Source organism: Sebastes fasciatus, chromosome 11 (assembly GCF_043250625.1).
Source record: "Sebastes fasciatus isolate fSebFas1 chromosome 11, fSebFas1.pri, whole genome shotgun sequence".
Classification (NCBI taxonomy): Eukaryota; Metazoa; Chordata; class Actinopteri; order Perciformes; family Sebastidae; genus Sebastes; species Sebastes fasciatus.
In genome coordinates, this window is record NC_133805.1 from 24,674,496 (window position 1) to 24,698,307 (window position 23,812).

At 39.6% G+C, this 23,812-nt stretch overlaps 2 protein-coding genes across 6 annotated transcripts; one reads left to right on the forward strand and one right to left on the reverse strand.

Annotated features, from left to right (window-relative positions):
• Positions 1-616: 616 nt before the first annotated feature.
• Positions 617-16,126, reverse strand: nadkb (NAD kinase b). 4 transcript variants are annotated; one of them, XM_074651751.1, is made up of 12 exons: positions 15,910-16,126; positions 12,299-12,619; positions 12,109-12,192; positions 11,416-11,545; positions 9,322-9,430; positions 8,227-8,312; positions 7,654-7,756; positions 7,323-7,504; positions 3,906-4,005; positions 3,413-3,570; positions 1,767-1,849; positions 617-1,673 (listed from the first exon to the last, which is right to left on the reverse strand). In XM_074651751.1, the coding sequence occupies exons 2-12, from the start codon at positions 12,592-12,594 to the stop codon at positions 1,514-1,516; spliced, it is 1,491 nt and encodes a 496-aa protein (XP_074507852.1). In that variant the 5' UTR covers positions 12,595-12,619; positions 15,910-16,126; the 3' UTR covers positions 617-1,513. The 4 variants fall into 4 exon arrangements, with proteins under 4 accessions (XP_074507852.1, XP_074507849.1, XP_074507851.1 ...); XM_074651748.1 differs by having other exon boundaries at positions 12,299-12,595; positions 15,836-16,126; XM_074651750.1 differs by having other exon boundaries at positions 12,299-12,595; positions 15,910-16,125.
• On the forward strand, positions 14,288-23,752 carry gpr160 (G protein-coupled receptor 160). 2 transcript variants are annotated; one of them, XM_074651771.1, is made up of 3 exons: positions 14,288-14,440; positions 18,096-18,182; positions 20,399-23,752. In XM_074651771.1, exon 3 carries the CDS (start codon positions 20,492-20,494, stop codon positions 21,410-21,412), a length of 921 nt encoding a protein of 306 aa, XP_074507872.1. In that variant the 5' UTR covers positions 14,288-14,440; positions 18,096-18,182; positions 20,399-20,491; the 3' UTR covers positions 21,413-23,752. The 2 variants fall into 2 exon arrangements, with proteins under 2 accessions (XP_074507872.1, XP_074507870.1); XM_074651769.1 differs by having other exon boundaries at positions 14,298-14,440; positions 18,089-18,182.
• The last annotated feature ends 60 nt before the right edge of the window (positions 23,753-23,812 follow it).

Here is a 23,812-nt window from a genome sequence, read left to right on the forward strand (position 1 = left end):
AATGTTTGGCATTTTAAAAAGAAAAAAATAACGATCAAAATTGTTGGCAATTAATTTTCTGTTGATCAAATTAATTATTGTTACAGCTGCATGGCAACTATTGGCACCTTGCGAGTGTCGCTGGAATTACCTTCTGTCATCAATGCTACTGCTGTAGTGTACAATTTGTCAGTTTAATGTGGAAGTGGGATGGAAAAGATAAAATGTAATGCATTTTTTATTAGCTTTTTATGATAAACTATACTATTATTCTTTTTATGACTTAATTATGACATACATTTTCTATTACATTTTTGTGGCATATGATACTGTGAGATTTTTATATGACATACTACATTTATACATTTTTTAGACATAGTATACTATGACTTATTTTTTTAACATAGTATACTGTGACTGTTTATTTTTTCAACATACTATGACTTAAATTTTTTTCAACATACTATACTATGACTTTTTTTCAACATACTGTACTAATGTGCAGGACTTATTCAGTCCTGCACGTTATATTTTGAAAAGTCAGTACTTCATTTTATTTTCATGTTGTCTAATAGGAATTTGTTTTATTCTAGCTGATGACTTTGAAATTTGGGTTCACACAAAGATCAGACTGAACTTAATGAGTGGTTGAACTTTATTTTAGCACTACTTCCTTTCACGTTGACAGTTTAATGATCATGAAAACAAACATGACTGGTGGATGTTTCTCTGACTCTATCTATTTTGTTCTACAACATGCAATCTGACTTGTAGAATTTAACTTAGTTAAGAAAGCAATTGGAAAAAAAACAAAAAAACAAATGAAAAAGTCCTGTACAGCTACTCTTAGGATGTACAGAAAGTAGGCTTTGGATTGTACAATATGTTTGTACAGATTAATCACACAAAGTGGTCTTTGGCTGACTCATTAATAGAAGTTTTTCAGTCTTTTTAAGCTCCCATCAATATAAATATCACATAAATATGACATTAAATACATTTATCTTAGAATCTTGTATGTACAAATTTATATTTACAGTCCTTTTTCTGAATCTATCAACATTTTTCTACCCATAATTCCCCCCGTGTTTATGCCAGAAACACCTAGAATTTACACACCGATCCTCACATTGATTATTAAGTGCTCCATGCCCAAAACAACAGAATATTAATTCATAATATTAATAAGTAACTGCAATTGTTTTGTTTTGTTTTCATCTCTAGGTGAGAAACATGCTTTCTCCCTGTAAACTACAGATACAGTTACAGATTGTGTTTGTATTGGAATGTAATGAGATGCTTTCTCAAATGTATAAAATACTGTTAGCACAGTATGTCCATTAAACATGCTATTCATACCGCTAATTTAACTCTAATGTGGCTGAAGACACATGTGCTCTCACTGTCACAGTCCTGTGTTTCTGTGATGGAAATGTTTGCGGGGTGTCAGAACAACTCTGATCCCCCTCAGTGTCACTCAGCTGCTGTGAGAGAGCGTCGACTTCAACATAGGCCAGGAAAAGCCCCCGCTCATTCAGTTTTCGGTGTCTGACGAGTCGGAGACGTCCGCCAGTCGCGCCTGCCTCTTGCGTACGTTCCAGTGCAAACACTGAGCCAGGCTTTCAAACCAGTCGTACACCAGGTCGTGGCAACAGATAGACGGTACTGGGTAGCAAGATGTGGTGATCTTGATGCTGTTGGGAGAGAAAAGCAGGAAGCAAATTAATCCTAAAAATTAGGGAAAATAAATCTGCATAATGAAACAGCAGCAGTTGAATGAACTTTACCAGTCTCCATGCTGGATCTCCTGTCTCTTCCTGCCGTCAAACGACACCCAGGCGGTGGTCCTGGCATCAGGGGACAAGGTGATCTGATTTGGGGGAGAAGAGGACTGTCAGTTTCCAAGCTACAGTTATGAGTTATAATAAAGCTTCACACTGACCGACTGATCAATACACCAACCTGAGAGACTGACATTGCCATCCCTGGAGCCATGTCACTAGCATGGCTCAAAAGTGGCTAGGATAATATAGAAGATAGGAAATGCATTTGTATAGCAATTTGTTTGTAAATTGAAAAAAAGTCCTTGAATACTATGGTACCTCTAAAGAACAGATGATTAATGGAAACTACATACCACAATCATGACATCAAAGTAGAGTTGTTCCGATACCGGTATCAGAAAATGCCTCCTATACTGCCTAAGATGCTGGATCGGGTATCGGCAAGTGATATGATATCACGTTATCATATCACTTATCAGCTCATTTACGCGACAACAGGATCATCAACTGTCACTCGCTACCCGATCCGTCCGTACATCCTGCCCAACTGGTATTGCACATGTGTAACTCTCAACAGAGATGAGAAAGAAGCTAGACGGCTCACTCGTTAGAAACTTCCATCCTCAGCTACGGAGGAAATGATCACTGCGTCCGAAACTGATGATGAAAACTAGCTAAAGACTGAGCCATCTCGCTTCTTTCTCATCTCTGTCGAGAGTTGCACATGTGCAGTACCGATAGGGTAGTAGTGTAATATTTGCCAGAGCTAGCAAAATGTCAGCAAAATGGGAATATTTTAAACTGGAAAATCTGTCAAACTAAGATAATAAAAGAAAGTTATATTGCATTCATTCTCTGTATGCATTTGTTCATGTTTTACAAAGAGTTTAACCTAAGCCAGGTCATACAACAATGATAGCAATCATATCACATCCATAAAGGGTCAATAGTATCGATCCATCCATTATCTGTAACCGCTTATCCTATTCAGGGTCACGAGGAGGCTGGAACCGATCCCAGCTGACATTCACACCCTGGACAGAGGCTTGTACTACGAAGCGAGTTCAACATACTCAGGGTATCTTGTTGTTATTCTACAATTCTACAATTTCATTTAGCAGATGCTTTTTTTCAAAGCGATGTACATCTGAGATTTCTTACAACACAAGCAAGGATCTAGATAGGAGGGAACAACGTCAGTTTGTGTCAAATTGAAGACATTCCCTCCAGGCGTTCCTGAGATATCGCGGTCACCATTCTTGTGAACCGACACAGACGGACGGACGGACGGAAAACGTAATGCCTCCGGCCACGGCTGTCAGTGGTGGAGGCATAAAAATGTATATATTTTTAAGCAGTGCATAAAAAGACGGGTGATAAATTACAGAAAAACTGAGTAAATGAGAAGAGTTACAAAATAACAAAAGCAGATGCTTCTGTAAAAGGCCACGAGGAGTCACTACATGGTGCTAAATGGACAGTCACCACATCTCAAGCCCACTGAACAACTGTGGGAGATTTTAGCCCGAGTGTTAGACAGCAAATGAGGGAATATCATTTGGAAAACTGGAGTTCATCCTTCGAGTAAAGTGCAGAACTATAAACAGCAACATGAAGCTCAACTCAGCCTCCTTCCCCTTCATTCTTACCATGAGCTCCACCCCGGCAGGGACGACGATGGGCCTGAAGGAGAGCGAGTGTGGGCAGATGGGGGTGACCATGATGGCGGGTACATTGGGGTGGATCATGGAGGCTCCTGCTGCCGCTGCATACGCTGTGCTGCCTGTAGGTGTGGACACAATCACACCTGGAGGACAGAGAGAGAGAGAGAGAGAGAGAGAGAGAGAGAGAGAGAGAGAGAGAGAGAGAGAGAGAGAGAGAGAGAGAGAGAGAGAGAGAGAGAGAGAGAGAGAGAGAGAGAGAGAGAGAGAGAGAGAGAGAGAGAGAGAGAGAGAGAGAGAGAGAGAGAGAGAGAGAGAGAGAGAGAGAGAGAGAGAGAGAGAGAGAGAGAGAGAGAGAGAGAGAGAGAGAGAGAGAGAGAGAGAGAGAGAGAGAGAAGACATTTACCACATTTACCGTATTAATTCACCGTATCTACGAGTCATGACAAAGAGGTGACATCACATGACGGGAGGCTCTTACCGTCTCCCTGCACTGAGGTGATGAGCCGTCCATCAAGGTACAAGTCCACATTGGACAGGTAGGAGGACGGGCCTCGGTCCACCACCACCTCATTCAACACCTGAAAACACACACACAGACCAAAATTACGATTAGAAGGCACTCAGAGGCTGCACAATCTACCAATTAGACTCTGAATCGGTATCAAATTGGTGACATATGACCAAGTTGATTTTGGAGAAAACCTAAATTCCTCTTTGGGAATATTAAAAGGTAGGTAGTAGGTAGTTCGGATTATTTGAAGTGGGGTTGTATGAGGTACTTCTCTATAGTCAGTGTATTACCTACGGTAGATGACAGTTGGCATTTTAGGTGAGCCTTTCTTTTAGGTGGCTAAAATACGTTTTGTTGCTGCCCCCTTCCACAGCAGTACATTGCTTTGCTCCGGTGTCGGTAACTCCTGTCTGTTTCTCCAAGCTGTGCACCAATCGTCATCTACTGTAGGTAATACACTGACTATGGAGAAGTACCTCATACAACCCCACTTCAAAATATCCAAACTATCCCTTTAAGGGATGTGTACAAGCAAAATCAGACTCATGACCATTGATTTACAACCATTTAAATGAATCATGTTAATGTAGTGCCATCTATAGGCCAAATTACATAAATGTTTTGAAGTGTTTGTGTGCATCCACATGCTGTACAGTATATGTGCAACACGTACTGTATATATATGTGTGTGAATTTGGCAACCAAAAACAGGAATGTGGGATGGCATATTAACAAAAAAACTCCAGAGTCAACCAAATATGTTCTTAACCAAATATTGTATGAAGATGATTATGTAACTGAAGGTTTGTAAAGATTGTGCCCCATGTAGGGTGCTTTATAAATGGCCACATGGGGTCTCTATCCACAACAAAAATTAATCAGGTTGTCTTTGGACCATGGCCTACGTCTGCACCAAAATTTAATTAACATCTGTTTAAGTAAGTTTTTCTAATGAAACAACTTTAACACACAACCTCTCTGGGAGATATAAAGGCAAAATAACTGCACTTCCCTCGCTGCATAAAGGTGGAAAAGCTCTTTACAAAGGCGTAGTCTTCAATATGTTATTCCTTTTCACAGACAGTAAATATGAACCAAATGTATTCTCTGCACTCAATAAAAACAATAAATCAGCCAGCGACAGACGCAGAGTTACAGTGCATTACATTCCCACGTTACAAGAGGAAAACTACGAGCAGAGAAAAAAATGCTGGTGTGCAGACAAGCAGCATACAAATCACGCTCCACACTTCAGTCAGAGTACCGCACTGCTGAGCGGTGATGTCTGCCCGATGTACTGACGTCAGCCGAGCGCAGAGCACACATCCTGCTGGATGCAGCAGACGTGATGTAATGTGAGGTCAAACTCGGGCTCAGAGGCCACAACGATCCGTCACTGTCCGTTATTTATCGATGAGACGGGAAAGAGGAGAGAGAGCTGCACTGAAAATGACAAACTGCAGCAATGTGTGTGTGCGTGCGTGTGCGTGTGTGTGTGTGTGTGTGTGTGTGTGTGTGTGTGTGTGTGTGTGTGTGTGTCTGAGACTGCAGCAGTGAGGCATGTTGTTTAGTTACAGAGTGTGTCAGACCGAGAGCGTCAGAGCTCATTAAATATCGATTCGGCGTCGACGGCGCTGTTGATGCCAGGATCTCCATGGCAACTGGCTCAACAGAACTTCATAAACATCCTACTTTTTCTCTCCCATATCTGCGCCCAGCAGCTTTATTATGACTGTCGCCATGGCAACCCGGCTCGCTCACTGTGAGCTCGTACGCATGTACGTATGCACCCAGGGATGAAAAAAGGAAACAAGGAACAGACAGACAGAAGAAGCCTCCATCATCTTTAGGTGTTTACAGCGTCATTTTCAGGGCGTGATCAGGAATTAATAAAGAGGACAAAATACATCACATGAGCCCTTTTCAACCAGGAACTATGGAACTAAACTCAAGAACTATAAGTCGTCCTTTAAACATCCCTGTTTGCATTCACACTGCATCTGAAGAACCATGAAGATTAAGCAAATCAGTCCAATAAGTGATTAACTCCCTGAGACACGACCGTCTTTCAGAGGCTGTAGCAGTTCGGTTTTAAAGCTAAAGTGAAGCTACAGATATGATATGAAACTAGAAAACTTAAAGAGGAAAAACTGGCATAGCCATTTTCAAAGGGGTCCCTTGACCTCTGACCTCAAGATATGTGAATGAACATGGGTTCTATGGGTACCCACGAGTCTCCCCTTTACAGACATGCCCACTTTATGATAATCACATGCAGTATTTTGAATGAAGTATAAATGTGTTATGTTCGCCTATTCTAAAATGATGTGTTTGAATATTTCTGCATACTGTGGTCCCTAAACAGTCTTGGAATTACATAAAGTTGGTATCACTGTAAAGCTGAGACTCTTTGGGATCCAGTGAGCATGGCTTTTTCTCTTATGTTCCTCAAGGTCTGGGTGTCTTAATGTGGGATTTTGGAGGGATTATTGATCATTTTTAGCAATTCTGGTAAAATGGTAAAAAAAAAAATGTTAAATTTAGCACCAAATCTGTGTAACTAATGGTATTCACTCATAAATTGCTGCAACAACTTATGAGACATAATAGAGCATGGGGATTTCTCAGCCCTTATAAATGTTCACAATCTATTCAAATGAATTAAGTCATTCATTCATTCATTTATTTTTATTTTTGATTTATGACTAGAATAATTTGACGCAGTGCTGAGCCCCTGTTCCCCCTATAAAGACAAAAATAGCTCTATTGTGGGTCTCAGCAGGTTGAAAAAGGACAGCCTAAGAGGCAATTATTAAACATAAGGAAACAACAACAAAGCTTATCTTGTTGTTTGTATTTACAGTTGTGTGACTCTGATGTTTGAGTGGATCTAATGAATCACTTGCTTCACTCACAGCTTGTTCACATATACACTCTCTCTTTATCTTACTTTCTTTTCAGACTAGTCGAGAAGCTGACACCTCATTCGATAGGTCAATGAACTTTAGCAGAAATGTCTGACTGTCGTTCTAATATCGATTCTGTTCTCATCCAGTACTTCCTTATTGTGCGACAAAAGTTCCCGTCAGAGTTCAAATCAGATTGCAAACTCCACCCAATCAGTTTCAGGGCCATCATAAAAGTACTGCTTCAGAGCAGGGACTTTTCTGGCACCTGGATCGGCAAATGAACTGAATTTAGTTCCCAAGTCCTCTTGTTGAAATATAGGTACGGTTCTTGAAAGGGTTCCATGAGCCCCTGGAAAAGTTCCTGCTGTGAAAAGGGGGCTGCAACCAGCACCTTTACCCTGCTTTGTGTATTTTATTAGCTCAAGAAGCACTTGGTCTCCTCTCAGCTGTTATACCTGTGCCTCTTTGTCCTCACCTGTAGCTGCAGGGTGACCTTGCCGGCCTCGCTGTTGGTGTGTCCATGAGGAAGGAGTCCGTTGTGTTCCTCCTCCTCTTGCTGCTGAGGCTCTCGACTGTGCGGCTGCTGACCTGTTCTCTGAAGCATGTCCTTCACCACCTTCACCTTAAGACGACTGCGCAGAGTGATGGCTGCATTGCCTGAAAACCCACATACAGACATACATGTAAACATAAGCACACTTGTGGCATTCACACACATTATCTACTTATTGTACTGATATGTGTCAAGAATAAGTGTTTACATTCACATATATGAGACCGCTATTTTATTTAAAGCTCCTCTCTACCTTCAAACACTTTGGCCACTTCAGTCTTGTACGACTCAAATTTGAAGGGCGTCAAGAAACCCAGAGAGCCGAGGTGGAACGCCATAACCGGAGGGACGCTGCCCTACAGAAAAGAAAAACAGTCCGGACATAAAAATCAACCTGACTCTCACTCCGGTCAGAATCATGACCTAAAAACTCATCTGTTTACTTAACTGTAAAGAAAAAAAAACATGTAGAACACAACACTGAGACAATTTGTATACATTTGATATTAAAAGATTTTATATTGTATACATATTGGCAGAGCATTTTGGCAAATTTTTCTTGGGCGCTACCCACATAATCAGCTGTGCTGCTCATCCCACAAATGCATGATCCTTACAAGTTGGACATCATTGCGAAGGTAAATAAACAGGCTTTCCAATGATGTAAAATACAATGCCAATTAGCATTGTAACAACAGAGAAATAATCCACCAAACACAAGTTTCCGTTTATATATATTGAAAATTGCAGTAGGCCATATTGTGATTAAATTTCGATTTATTGTGCAGCCCTACCTGAAATGATGAACCAATAAAAGTGTGATTACCTGGAAGAGAGAGGAGGCGTAGAGCAAAGTCCCATCTCCACCGAGACAGATGATCAGGTCTATGCAGTCAGAGATATCATCATAACCTGTAGGCAAACAAAAAAACACTGCTATACTCAATAAAACGTTTTCATTTTAAAAGCATTATACTTCTCACAAAATCTAACAGACCAATAGCAACAACATAAGACAATAGAAGACTGTAGTCAAATATTTTCTGTAGTATTAATGTGATCTAAACTAAATTTTGGCTGCAGAATTAAAAATTAAGAAAGTACATTTACGTTGAATACTGTACTCAAGTACAAGAAAGTCAGTGACAGTCTCAGACAGTCTGGTAGACTTATATACTGTATACTCCACACTATACTCCATTCCATCTTGACAGCTTTTGTTACTGGTTATTTAGCAAATTAAGATTCTACACGTAAAAGTATAAGCTCACAAAGTATTGTGTATTAATACAAATCAGTAAAACCACCATTAAACACCACAACAATAAAATACCGCTTACATAAAGTTGTTAGAATGAGTACCTTTAATTTTAGCATTTTAAAGCCAAAACTCCCTTCACTTTAACTTAATTGTGTATACAGGACTTTTATTTTTAAGGGCATATTTTAATCTATTTTTATTTCTGAAAAGGATATTATTATTTGTAGAGTTGCAACGATTAATTAATTAATCGATTATTTGTCAACTATTGAATTAATCGTACTATGTTTGATAATCGATTAATCGGTTTGAGTAATTTTTTAAGAAAGAAAAGTCAAAATTCTCTGATTCCAGCTTCTTAAATGTGAATATTTTCCAGTTTCTTTACTCCTCTATGACAGTAAACTGAATATCTTTGAATTGTGGACAAAACAAGACATTTGAGGACGTCATCTTGGGCTTTGGGAAACACTGATAGACATTTTTCACCATTTTCTGACATTTTATAGATCAAACAACTAATCAATTAATCAAGAAAATAATTCACAGATTAATCGACGATGAAAATAAATAGTTGCAGTCCTTATTACTTGTTTAAAAATGCCAAATGTATGTCATTATTTCAGCATTAATGTCTGTGTCTTTATTGTGGAGTCTCACCCTCTCTGAAGGTGCAGAGCTGATTGCGGATGGAGCCGAACGCCTCGTCCTTTGACAGCGTAGCATCATCTGCTACCCTGCGTTCCACGTACACCATCATCTGCTTCTCCTGATACACACAGACATGCTTTAGTGACAGCAGCCAAAACACACACAGACATCTCTCAAACGTACTCTCTCCGAAGTGAAGTCGACCGTACGCCAAACATGTGTGGACTGAAGTGACGCTGTTTGTATGGAATGTAAATACACGGGTTCGCTGGCCGTCTTGTTACACAAAGCACATCTTGTTTTGGAAACATGTGGCCGAAAGGTGTCGTAACAGCATGAGACCAGACTGTAACATGTCTGGTTCATTTCCTGTATTGATCTTTTGGTTCGACTCGCTGCTCTTCAGTGTCACACATGTTTCAGTGAACATGGGTTTAGTTAAATAGCAGCCAAGGACAAACCTGTAACTGAAATCAATTAAATTGACAGTCTCATATCCCCACTAATAAAACTGAAGACAACACTGCAACCGGGTATTACTCTCATATTGATTGACAGGTACTTCAAAACACACACTAGACTAGCATTGGAAAACAGACCAGCAGGTGGAGCAGCTGTAGGTGGAGGAGGTGATGGGGATGACACAGCTGATATCTCACTAGAGTTTAATGTAGTAAAACAATATGCCCATAGTGATATTACAAATATTTGAATGTCAAGTTCAAATTCAAGTTCATCGGAACACAAATCCAGCGAATCTGTAGTGTTCACCAAGTAAAATCTAAGACTTTTCATTACACGGCTTTGTTGAATACTCGATTCTGATTGGTCAATCACGGCGTTCCACAGTCTGTCATTTCTTTATAGCAGACCGTTGCTATGTATAACAGACCGTTGCTATGGGCGCAGTTCTGATGTCGGACTCTGACGGACTATTTTTTGTGTGAAATTATTGATTTCTTAAGTAAGTAGCCGTGTAATAAGCGGGATAATGTACAGCTAGTGGGTCATCGTTGTGAAATATGGTGCCTTCAAATGAAACTCGCGAGCTCGTGTTTACAACAAAAAGAATGACGCCGTTGGGAATATCAACATTTTCCTCAGACATATTATAAAATTACGAAGAAAAATATGACTAAAATTACAAAATATGTTAAGTTATTATGCGCCGAAAAATTAACTTCCATGGCCTCTGCCATTTCTGACAACGTCACCAAACACGCCACAACTTTCCACTAACGGGGTTGTGCCACAAGAGGGGGGCGTTCATATGGACTCTTCTCGCGAACACAGTAAACACAACCCCATTTGAAGGCCCAAAGTAACCCCTTCAGAGCGATGCAAGTCCGGCTCGCTGTACTGTATTATCCCTTACTTAAGACCCCTTTAATACCACCAAGAATGCAATTTAATACCTCTTTCATGGTCATACCAGGCGGAGTACAATGGAAAACACTTACGGACAATATGGCCTAGAATAATTTATTCTTATCACATTTTTGTCAGTACTTCCCAGCAGTATATAACAAACATTCCTAATGATATAATTCATGAATTAACATGATTTAGACCTGGATCAGCAGCAGAAAACGGATGTATGGATTACGCAATTAAAAATGCTTTCATTTTTCTTTGCTAAAATTGACACTTCCCCATTAAGAGACAATGAGCTTCCTATGGCTACTGTAGCTAGAAGTAGTGACAGTGTTTGCTATGAGTTGGATTAAACAGCCTCCTGCGTATACAATAATCCACTGTTGAAACAACCCCACTTTTCATTCATCATCTCGTATTGCTTATAATAAGATTGAGGAAATTGTATATTATTTTCGGTTTATTCTTATTTGTATTTCTTTATTTGTTTTGTTTTTCATTTTTAGTTAATTATGTTGCTCTAGATGTTTGATAAAGGTTAGTTTATTCATTTATTTAATTATTTATTTATTTTAATTTCATCACCTCAATCTCCCTTGTGGCTTCAGTAAATTCCATTTGTGTTTTATGTCAGATCCAAAGTCCACTTCCTCAACAGACATCATAAAATAGTAACTTTGTAAAACACATGACAAACAGACAGTATATAATAGCACAGCAGTCCCGTACCTCCACTAGAAACCTGCAGAGCTCTTTGAAAGGCTCGACGAGGCTCTCATCTCTGATTTTCCTGATAACGAGCACGTTGACGGGAGGTTTATTCCAGGTGAGCCGCTGGCTGGCTGGGTCCTGGATGTGCCTGGGACACGACAACACACACACACACACACACACACAAGTGAGTAAACAAACACAAAAACACATATATTTTGCACACACCATCAGTACCTGTCAATATGTTAGACGCTAGACTTGCGACTTTTAATTCTAAATAGAGTCAAATGCCACCATGGTACCAGGTCTTACCTCATGTTCTGAGTAAAGTAAAAGATAAATCTACAACAGCTGCAGTCATTCATTAACCGTTATGACACCTTAGTGTTACATTTGTAGGAGTGAGGTCCAAACTCCAAACATCTAAATATAAAAAAAACTATTTTTCTCCTCTTTACCGTTTGTCTCTCCCCTCTGCGTGACGGATCACAGGCATTGTCCAGAGTATTTCGTCTGTCTGTTCTCAGATAAAAGTCAACCAAGGAAACACTCAGGTGACAACAAGCCTCAGTGGTCTGTTCTGTTAGCCATCCCATTTCATGTAACATCCAATCACAGCATTTCTCATTTTATCTTATCTCAAACAGTTACACAAGCTTTTCTGTGTAAATAGTAATTGTACACAGAAAGTTCGACCCTCGTGCTTACATGACTGAAGTTGGGTTGGGAAGAATACAGGCTTTGGGTCCGAAGTGAGTGGCTGGATACGGTCCATGTAGAAAGTGGGCTCTCCTGTGAGGAAGGAACGAGAGGAGGACAGGTCACTATCACCTCATGTCCCGGGCAACAGAGTTGTGGCAGTGGCACGGCGGACCAGCTGGCAACCTGCAGTGCAAACCTCTTAGGAGAGCTTTCCGCTGTGTCGCTCGCCGAGCCAGAGGGCTCCAAGTGCTCGTGTTGGCCTGGCAACCTCCGCCGCTCGACGTCCCAGAGCAGCTGTTCATGACCACCACCCCCCCGTCGCTGCGACCTCGTCCCCTTCCGCCGTCTCCTTGGTGACTTGGACGGGTGCTCCCGGTGCTTGGAGGGCCTGGCTGACTCTAACAGCTGACTGGGGGGCGTTGAGGGTCGTGCCATGCCTCTGTCTGGCACCGACAGGGGCCCCGGTGGTGGGCCGGTCTCCGAGTTCTCCATTCTGCAGGGACGCAACACAGAGGATCTGTTAAAAGATATTTTGACAATGTAAAGAGAAAAAAACAATCTATGAGATGGTTCTATAAATAACTGGAGAGACTTGTCTAGAGTTAAAACAATTAGTGGATTACTTGAGTAGTCGGTTGCCAACTAGTACAAAAAATCACATGTGTATGATATGATAATCGATTAATTGTTTTGAGTCACTTATGAAGCTAAAATACTAAACATTCTCTGGTTCTAGCTTCTCAAACATGAGGACTTGGGTTTTTTCTATAGCTTATGGATTTGTAACTTGATTATATTTAGATTTTAAACTACTGGTCAGACAAAAATACGCACTTTGAAGGCATCACCTTGGGCTCTGGACATTCTCATTACTTTATGACATTTTATAGACAAAATGATCCAATAAATTATTTGAAGAAAACAAATCAGCAGGTTAACTGACAACGAAATAACCATCAGTTGTATCCCTATATACTAATGAAGACCATTATTTGAAGTATTTTAAGTGTTATTCATAAAGTAAACGGTGTGTCACAGTGGTGTAAATATTCAGTATGAGCTGATAATGAGTACTGAAGGGATTAACTGATAAATGATAGGTAAATCAAAGAAATATGGTCTTTTTTTCGAGTTCACATAAATAGATAACTACAACTTTTGTGTGTTTTCTCGCTGTCAATTAGCAATTTTAAGACTTCATCTAAAGCTGGATGGATGCTAGATGGAGTGTGTGTTTGTCTCATGTGGGTTCAATAGGGTTAGCTCATCTTTAACCAAGAGAAATAATCGTTTTATTAATCACTAAATTCGTTAGTTTTTTGTTTGTTTTTTTTAATTCATTTTTATTTGGAGGCGTTGACACTTTACATGATCAAGGAATGTACATGTTTGCAGCATGATGTAATGAGCAGCATGAATTTAAAAGAGTGTTTCCATTTTTTTCTTTTTTTAAGTGTACATATACAATAAACATTATGCATATTCCCAAGAACCCTATATATATATTTGGGGTGCCATGTGGAGAGAAACAGAGCACCATATCAGATTGACAGCAAGCTAATATTGATAAATATAGAAATAGTAAGAGTAATTATATTAGATAAACAAATATACATGTATATATGCATATACACACTCATATATACCCACATGTTCATGCCAATACATACACGCATATATTGCATATACAGCGGGTAAAATAAGTATTGAACACGTCACCATTTTTCACAGTAAATATATTTCCAAAGCTGCTATTGACATGAAATGTTCACCAGATGTTGGTAACAATCCAAGTAATCCATACATACAAAGAAACCAAAACAAATAAGTTCATAAATTAAGTTATGTGTAATAATGTGAAATGACAAAGGGAAAAAGTATTGAACACATGAAGAAAGGGAGGTGCAAAAAGGCATGGAAAGCCAAGACAACAGCTGAAATCTATCAGTAATTATAAAGCAATACGGCCCCTTATCAGTGCAAATTAATATCAGCTGGTTCAGTCCCAACTGATGGCCTATAAAAAGGTGTCTCATTACCAAGGTGTCACACAAGAAACATCTCATGAAGAGTAAAAGCAAAGAGCTCTCGCAACCTTATTGTTGCAAAACATACTGATGACATTGGTTACGGACGCATTTCTAAACTTCTGAATGTTCCAGTGAGCACTGTTGGGCCCTAATCCGGATGTGGAAAGAACATCATTTCACCATAAACTGGCCACAACCAGGTGCTCCTCACAAGATTTCTGACAAAGGAGTGAAAATAATTATCAGAAGAGTTGTCCAAGAGCCAAGGACCACTTGTGGAGAGTTTCAGAAAGACCTGGAATTAGCAGGTACAATTGAAATCATAATAATCTGCTGCCATCTACCAGGATGGTGATGATGATCATCCTGGTAGATGGCAGCAGATTTTTATCAAGAATGTCTCGGTACATTTTTCCATTCATCCTTCCTTCAATTATGTGAAGTTTGCCAGTACCGTATGCTGAAAAGCAGCCCCACACCATGATGTTCCCACCTCCAAACTTCACTGTTGGTATGGTGTTTTTAGGGTGATGTGCAGTGCCATTTGTCCTCCAAACATGGTGTGCATTATGGCATCCAAAGAGTTCAATTTTGCTCTCATCTGAACAGACTATATTTTCCCAGTATTCCACAGGCTTGTCCAAATGTTGTGCAGCAAACTTTAAACGAGCTTCAACATGCTTTTCCTTCAGCAATGGAGTCTTGCGTGGTGAGCTTGCATACAGGCCATGGCGGTTGAGTGCATTACTTATTGATTTCTTTGAAACAATTGTACCTGCTAATTCCAGGTCTTTCTGAAACTCTCCACAAGTGGTCCTTGGCTCTTGGACAACTCTTCTGATAATTATTTTCACTCCTCTGTCAGAAATCTTGCGAGGAGCACCTGGTTGTGGCCAGTTAATGGTGAAATGATGTTCTTTCCACTTCCGGATTATGGCCCCAACAGTTTGCAGCTGTTGTCTTGGCTTTCCATGCCTTTTTGCACCTCCCTTTCTTCATGTGTTCAATACTTTTTCCCTGTGTCATTTCACATTATTACACATAACTTAATTTATGAACTTATTTGTTTTGGTTTCTTTATATGTATGGATTACTTGGGTTGATACCAACATCTGGTGAACATTTCATGTCAATAGCAGCTTTGGAAATATATTTACTGAGAAACATGGTGACGTGTTCAATACTTATTTTACCCGCTGTATATATATATATACACATACATATACCCACATTCATGTACTGTACATATAAATAAGATAAAATGAAATAAAACAAAGTGAATAAGTCAGGATGGTAGTTTGACTAAACTAAGTTGAAGTCTACGAGGTTGAGAATTAATAATATTAATCACTAAATTGGTTAGTTTTAGTCCTTCAGCAGACTATGATTTGCCTCTACTGTGTCTAGTAACTAGAGTGAAATAAATCAAAACAGCGACATAAACTAAATAACATAATCAACCTTGTATCAAGCAGAGGTCTGACAGCTACAACTTCCCTTTAGCATTACATTCACAACATAATTAAGGTTAAATTCATAGCTTTCAATGTATTTATGAACAATTTGACCTCGGACCAAGCTTAACTGAGATTACCGTGCTTTTATAACACCAGACCCTTTAAGCAGCTGACGTTAACCGACACACAAACAACCGACTGCCCGTCATCAGTGAGCTAGCTGGATTAGCATTAGCATTAAATCACCCGTGGTTTGTTGTTGTTAGCATGTAGCTCAGCTAGCTCACCGCTCTGCACCTCTGAAGGATGAGAAGTCTTACTGTGTCAGAAAGAAGACAACATGCTCATAGATCTCTACTGTTTCATGAAGGTCCGAGTGTGTTTAAAGACAGGCAGTGCCGTCAAACTCTACAGGCTGATGATACAACAGGTGGATGAGTGATGGACCGAGGCGTGGATGAGGAGAGGAAGTGATGTTGAAGTGATGGCCGGATCAGAGGCTTCTTCAGGGGCTTCACTGCTGCGTGCAGCCGCGCAGCTCTCTGCGCAGCTCTCTGCGCAGCTTCAGTTAGAGTTAAAGGAACAGCGCCGGTCACTTCCGGTCACGTCCACATAGTGAAACCGGAACTGAAGAACTGGAGTGGGGGGGTTTAATAGTTTTTAATTATAAACAGTATTAAAGTATAATCAATTAACCCATTAAAGGGACTGTTTGCAACTTTTTAAGCGTTTAAATGTACCGGGTCTGGACACATGCGCGCTTGCGTGTGGCCGGAGTCTCTGCTCCTCTGCCTGCTTGCCTTCACTCACACCGCGCGCATTCTCGCACCACCTCTAGATGTGCATGCGCGCTCACTACACACTGCAGGAGAGTTAGTTTAGCTCTGAGAATATCTAGTGAATGTACAGTGGACATTTGTGCAGAAATAAATGCTGCAGCTCCTCCAGACCAACAGAGGTTTCCCGTGTCTTGTGAAGTGACGGGGCTCCGCAGAGAGAAACATTATCGTCTCCAACCGGGTACCGGTGTCTCTCTCCGGCTGTGGTCGGAGGCGATAACGTTTCTCTTCCTGCTTCAGCCAGCAGGAAAAGCCAACACTAGGATCAGCAGTGATTCATGGAGAGACCTTCGTCTGGTCAGCTAACATTACTGCCAAGCAGCTGAAATATAGAGTGATATTGTGATTTTAGCTGACGTGTGTCGCCTCAATGTTTTGTGCGATGCTCGTTCATGTCTATTTAGAGTGAGCAAGCGCGAGCCCAACGCTGACTGTCTTTGACTTAACTGCCACAAGTGTCGCTGTTAACAAGCATTTCTGAAAGTTACAAATAGTCCCTTTAATAAGGCTATATATTATTTTTCAAACTCTGTTTGGTTTTTGAATATATCACACATATACAATATGATACGACACAGAGATTAAAAAATAAATAAATACATATATAATCAGTATTTTTTTTATTTTTTTTATTTAGCCTTTATTTAACCAGGTAGAATCTCTTATGCAAGAGAGACCTGGCCAAGACAGCAGCATTTAAACATACATTAAAGTTTCAGACGCCACAACATAAAACAAATGCAAAATAAATACATAGCATAATATCATACAAAACACATTAAAATCAAGTGATGGAAGCCAACTTTAAAGTGAAAATACTCAGAAACACAGTAGTGGAAAGTAACTAAGTACATTACTCAATTTTGAGGTACTTTTCTTGACTATTTCAATTTTATTTTATGTTTTACACTCCACTGCATGTATCTAATACATTTAGTGACTAGTTAAATTATAGATTCATCAACAAATGAAATATGATATATTATTATAGATTAAGCTACACAGCAGTATATAAAGTAATTAAAATCAGCCAGCTTGCTTTATACTCCTTATACTACTTTCTATTGTTTGACCCAAAGTGTTCCATATTACAAAATAAATAAGACATTATACAAATAGTATTATTAAAACATTTTAAAACTCAGCTCATTATTATGAAAATGTGTTTTCAGGACCTGTTATGTGATTGACTGTTGCTCTGCCTTTGGTGTTTAATGAGTGATACTGTGACATACAGTAACAGGCTCTGGCCTGTTTGTTTGGAATAACAAATACTTCAAAAACTTGTAAAAGAGAACTGGATCGACCGGTTTTCACTTGGCAGGCCTTCAGGACAGGGAGTACACATATTATATAATGTTTGAAATGAACTCTGATGCGCCTCAAGACATTCACAATTCATTTAAATACCATGAACCTTTGGCCCACATTACGGTTAACGTCTACTCTTTGGTGCTGTTGGAAAATCTCTCACTTCCCGACTGCACTGCATAAAAAAGTCTTAAAGGAAATGAAAAACTGTACATTGTGTATTGATTGGTTGTTTGAACACCACTCCCAAAAATTTATGTTTTATGAACTTCCTTGTCAGACCTGACACGAGTTACCCAACTGCCTTCCCTTTCTTTCAACCACGCCTTCTAAACAAAACCTTTTCAAGAGTACAGCTGCACTGACGCTGGGTATTTGAAACCCTCTAAAAGGGAGCAGAGACGGAAATACAGTGCTCCATCTAACATCACATCTTCACACAGGTAATAAAGTCAAAGGTAGCGGTGTGTTTGCATGTTTTTATTTTGAATACGTGAGAGTGTTGTGTTGCAAAAGTCTCCTGTCAAACTGAGTTAAATTTATTGGTGTAAAGTTGATAAATTAATCTTCTGGTGCTTCTTTGCAGCACTGAAACGTATTCTTACTTTTTTTAAAAAGTGCAATGAAAAAAGTGAAAAGCACTTGATATATTTGTATTTTTTGCTCAGTTCTCTCGCTAACAATGGCTGTGTCAATATTTGGTCAATTTCAACTTCCTATTAATCCTGGCTCTGCCTGCTTTCTGTTAACTAATAACTAAAGAGGTGTAGTGCCATACAGCTGTAGCATCAGTCAAGTTAAGAGAAAAAATAACATCCAAACTCTTGTTTTAACCTGTGTGACTTTCACTTCTGGGTTTGCAGGGTGAGAAGAAAGGAATCCTCAAACAAGGCTCTCAGTTATTGATTTCAGCAGAGTGAGAAATGGTAGTTCAGACCCCATTCAGCTCCACATGCGGAAAAAGAATAGATTTATTTTGTCAAAACGCTCACTAACTATCAAAAAATTCCATCGATGCAGAAAGAGTCAATTTATTCCGAGTGCAAAAGGTGACACAATGTGAAATAAAATGTGATGCTTCAGTCAAAGGTGCAATCATCTGCACCAACGCTTTGTCACCTTCTGCACATGGAATAAAAAGCTGTTTTTTTATCTAAAGAACTCTTCTTTTTTCCTCAGTATGCGGGCAATTTTTCCATGAAAAAAATATACAATGTGCAAGAGAAAATAGAACACTCATCCTTCACCTTGGAAACAGCAAAATGATTACTTGGTGACGAATGAACTTTCATCTTAATTTTTAAGCCACAAGAGTACCTTAAAGTGCTCAGAAAAACAGATGATTTGAACATCTACAATTCAATGACAACTGGGAAAACTACATATAAGGAGGAAGATTGTGTGATAGAATCAAAAGCTCCAGAATAGCTACTAAGTGGACTTATATTTAGGGCTGCAGCTAAAGATTATTTTCGTTATCGATTAATCTGCCGATTATTTTCTAGATTAATCGATCAAACTTTTGGTCTATAAAATGACAGAAAATAGTGAAAAATGTCCATCCCAGTTCCTCAAAGTCCAATGTGATGTCATTAAATGTCTTGTTTTGTCAGTGCAACACCCTAAGATATTAAGTTTAATATGATATAAAACAGAGAAAAGCAGGAAATCTCCATATTTGAGAGGCTGAAAACAATTTGTCATTTTGTCATGAAAAATTACGATTAATCGATTATCAAAATATTGGCAACAGTCTTACCGCCGATCTCAATGCCGTTTGAGAAACAGCATTGCTTGTTAGCGCGGTGCTAACTCTTCCAGACCCTTTTTACTGTGAGACTGAGTGCTGCTTTTCTAATGCCCCGGGCAGCAATTTGGCAGATTGGTTTCATCCGGTTTACTTTCTGAACAGTCTGTTTTGCTAGTGTAGTTATTACTTTACTAATTATTTTACTGATTTATTTATTTTTTATTTGATTTATATTAATCATTCATGATATTTATTTATTTATATTTATAAAACTTATTTCCTGGAACCTCCAGTTTGACTTGACAGTTGGAGATTATTTTTCTGATGATCGACTAATCGATTAGTCGACTAACCGTTGCAGCTCTACTTATATTTTCTGCCAAAGTTAGAACAGTTTTAGTTATGTCAGTGGGGGATTTCTGTTTTTTAGTGTGAGCTCTCGAGGCGGTAAAGGAGGACGTTTAGTAGTCTCATTTAGCCACTTGTTAGCAACCTCCTTTTTTAAGACATGTAAAAGCTTCAATATTCACGAGTAGAATATTTACTGACGTATTTTATGTTGTAGAACAAAAAACGTTAAAATCTCTTCAGCTTGTGTTAACCACAGACCTTATTTCAGGCAGCTAACTAAAAACCCTTTTAAAAAACCCGTTGACTTCCAGACGAGGGAACCGGGAGAACTAAAATACTAACTGATTTCCAGGTTTTAGGACTCATTTCTGAAGTGGGCAAGGCTAATTTAGAAAAAGGGGATGTAATGTATCTTTGTGCACCAATCAGAGTTTAGCAAAATCTGAATCAATATCTGATGACAGTTGGTGGATTGTTTGCTAATGTTGCCAGTTAGTCAAATCTGGTCAAACACATTCAAACAGTCCTGATAATTTGAATGTTTCGTCTGAACTTTAGGTCAACCCACAATACATTAACCTGCTCAGCACCAAACAGCAGACAGACACAGAGCTCGTGAACAGCTCTGCAGCAGCAGCGTCTCCCTCCATAATGACCAACAGTGCACCACTGCACGCCAAGTTTATCTCCATCCCCTCCATCCTGCTCAGTCTGGGAGGAAAATGTCTGCTCAACTGGGCCCTGGTGTTCCTCCAGAGGAACCGCATCTGCAAAAGCTTCCTGGGAGTGTTCTGCGTTTCCCTCGCTGTCGTCGACACGATCCTGACCCTCTCCGTCGCCACCCTTCACATCAACGCCGGTGGATACGTCATCCTCCTGGACTTGAAGCTGACCACGTACCACGTATGTTTGCTGGTTCAAATCCTCGGACAAGTCTACAGTGCTCTGCAGTGGCCGGTTGCAGTCGTGGCCGGTTTGGACCATTTCTTCACTGTCACTCGGAGGTTGCAACCCACCGCCGCCAGGGCCAGATGGATCGTCTGCGTATTTGTGACGGGCCTCCTGTGGTACCTCACTGCTCTCTACGTCTTCCTGCTGTCTGACTTCATTCCTGTCATGGAGGATGTGCCTCACAACCAGATACTACAGTGCTGGGTCTTCCACTCCTGTCATATCCTGCAGGTTGCCATGTTCCTCCTCCTGACTCTGGGCTGTGCAGCGTTGCATGCTTGGTGCAGCACACGATTATTACCAATTCCTCCTCTGAGAGGCCAAATTACAGACCGCAGTAGAGCTCACTCCAGAAGAAGTGTTGCTCACCAAGCCCTGCATATATTTCTGAACACATGGGCCCTATTCCTGGTTCTCCTGGCCGTGCTCCTCCTGCTACCTGTGGGAATACCTGCATACCTGGGTCTGAACGTTGCCTGGCTCTGTTTCCTCAACAGCCTTCTGATAGCAGTCGTTTTATGTGCAGTCTGTCCAGCCTCGCAGCCAGCGCAGGGCCTGGCAGCACTTCCTGACAGCTTCTGTGAGTGGAGATTTAAATTTAGCCCAGAGGACAGAACATGACCGCACGAAGCAAATACGAACAGGACTCGTGTTAGAAGAATTAGCTGCTCAGACCTCAATGTCTTATAGGAAGAAAACAATTTGTATTTTTAAAGAAAAGTAAGGTAGCCAAGGTAGTGGCACGGCTTTACTAATGGCAATGTGGATCTGTCGGTCGGCACAGAAAGAAATATCTCAACAACTATTGGATTGGAACTATTAAAGTGGCACTAGGCAGTACATTTTTGGCATCATTGGGCAAAAAATTCCATAATAACCTTTCAGCATATTGTAATTCAAGTGTTCTGAGAGAAAACTAGACTCCTGCTCCTCCTCATGGCTCTGTTTTCAGGCTTTAGAAAATCTAGTCCGTGACGGGAGACTTTGGCCAATCACAGGTCATTTCATTGAGAGAGCGTTCCTATTGGCTGTGCTCCGGTCATGTGAACAGAACTTGGCGTTCCTTCGCCAGATTTCACAATGGCAGCGGCGTCACAAACTTTCTCATTTTACAGCTAAACCGTGCACTACAAGATGATTCTGAAAACATTTGAGGAGAGAAATAAGTCAGTAACATAATATTGATTCATATTTGATAATCATATTTGATCAGCGTATTTGACCGTTCGGTCGGAGTTTGCGAGTGATTGACAGCCGGCTCTCATAGACGGCAGCTGGACAGCAGACCTCAGATCAGCTCTGATTGGTTGTTTTCCTCCGGTAAGTGAAATCTTGCAGATGCCGTTAGGAACACCGGAGGACACAGACGAGCATGATTTTTTTCAGGTTACCTGTTTCATGTACTACTGTCACAATATAGCGACCGTTTTATAAAAATAACTTTTTTTAATCATATTTGCTCTAATCTCGCCTACTTCAGCTTTAAACAGATGAATTAAAGGATGAATTGTAATAAGTTTTGTGAAAGGAGAATTGTCCATCTCTCTTGAAACTTAGGTGTTGGGTTCAGCAGGAGCCGTTTTGTGTCAGATGTTGGACTATCTGTGTTTATGATGACAAGTTGGACAGTTAGTTGCAGTTCGCTAAATGTTAAGTATGAAGCTTGCTAGAAAGTTAAATGATTACTCTGAAATAAAAAGTTCAATTGAGTCAAAACTGGAAAAAATATAAAAATATTTGACAGGCCCGATTAACAATAAATATGAAACATTGGGCCTCATGCAGCAACATTCTCTTAACTTTCTCTTATATTTTCTCTTAATTTTCTGTGAAGAGAAGTCAACTCAAGATGAACCAAACTTTCTTTCTCACTTTTCAGCTAAACAGTACACTACAAGATGATTCTGAAAACATTTGAGGTGAGAAATAGGCATTATAGTAACAGAATATTGATTAATATTTGATCAGCGCTGCCTAGTTTGACTGTTTGATCGGAGTTTGCGAGTGATTGACAGTGGGTGGGTGCTTCACTGTTGGTGTATCGACGCCGTCAGTCAGGACGCCATTATCAACTGTAACCGCCGTATGAGAGCAGTGCAGAGCGGCGGCCACAAGCTAGCCAGTGGGGCACGCTCACATGCACGAACATGAACTAAAAGCGAACGGCCAGCCTGGCGATGAAAACAAAGAACAGAGATGCTCTGATTACAACACACACAGAGGGAGAGCGACTTCAATCTCTGCTCAGGTAGCCATTACTCCTCTATATCTGTATGTAACAAATAGTTGTTATATGTATATATATATATGTATATATTTATTACTTCTTTATACAAACTGCATTCCTGTTTACACCTCTGTATATATATATATTGTATATATTGTGTATATACAGTATATATTGTATGTTTATATATACTGTATACAGTATATTGTGTGTGTGTATATATATATATATACACTGTATACAGTATATTGTATATATATACTGTATACAGTATATTGTATATATACTGTATACAGCATATATATATATATATATATATATATATACTGTATACTGTGTGTGTGTGTGTATATATATATACACTGTATATTGTGTATATACTGTATATATTGTATGTATATATATACACTGTATACAGTATATTGTGTATATATATACTGTATACTGTGTGTGTATATATATATATATACTGTGTATATATATATATATATATATATATTACTTCTCATCATGCATATACTGTACATACTACCGTCCTGTTTACATTCATATATTTTAACTTGCACTATTTTACATCTTTGTTTCTCATTTTGTTTTTACTCGTGTTATTTTCCTTTTTTATTTATACATTTTTAATGAGCCTTGTTGAAGGGTACCTGAGACCCAAGACTTTCATTGCCAATGACTGCTTACTGTAATTGTTGTACACCTGATAAATAAAGAAACTTGAAATTTTGCTGCTATATTAATGCTCTGGATATCATATAGAGCACCTTTAAGTCAATAAGGAAGTT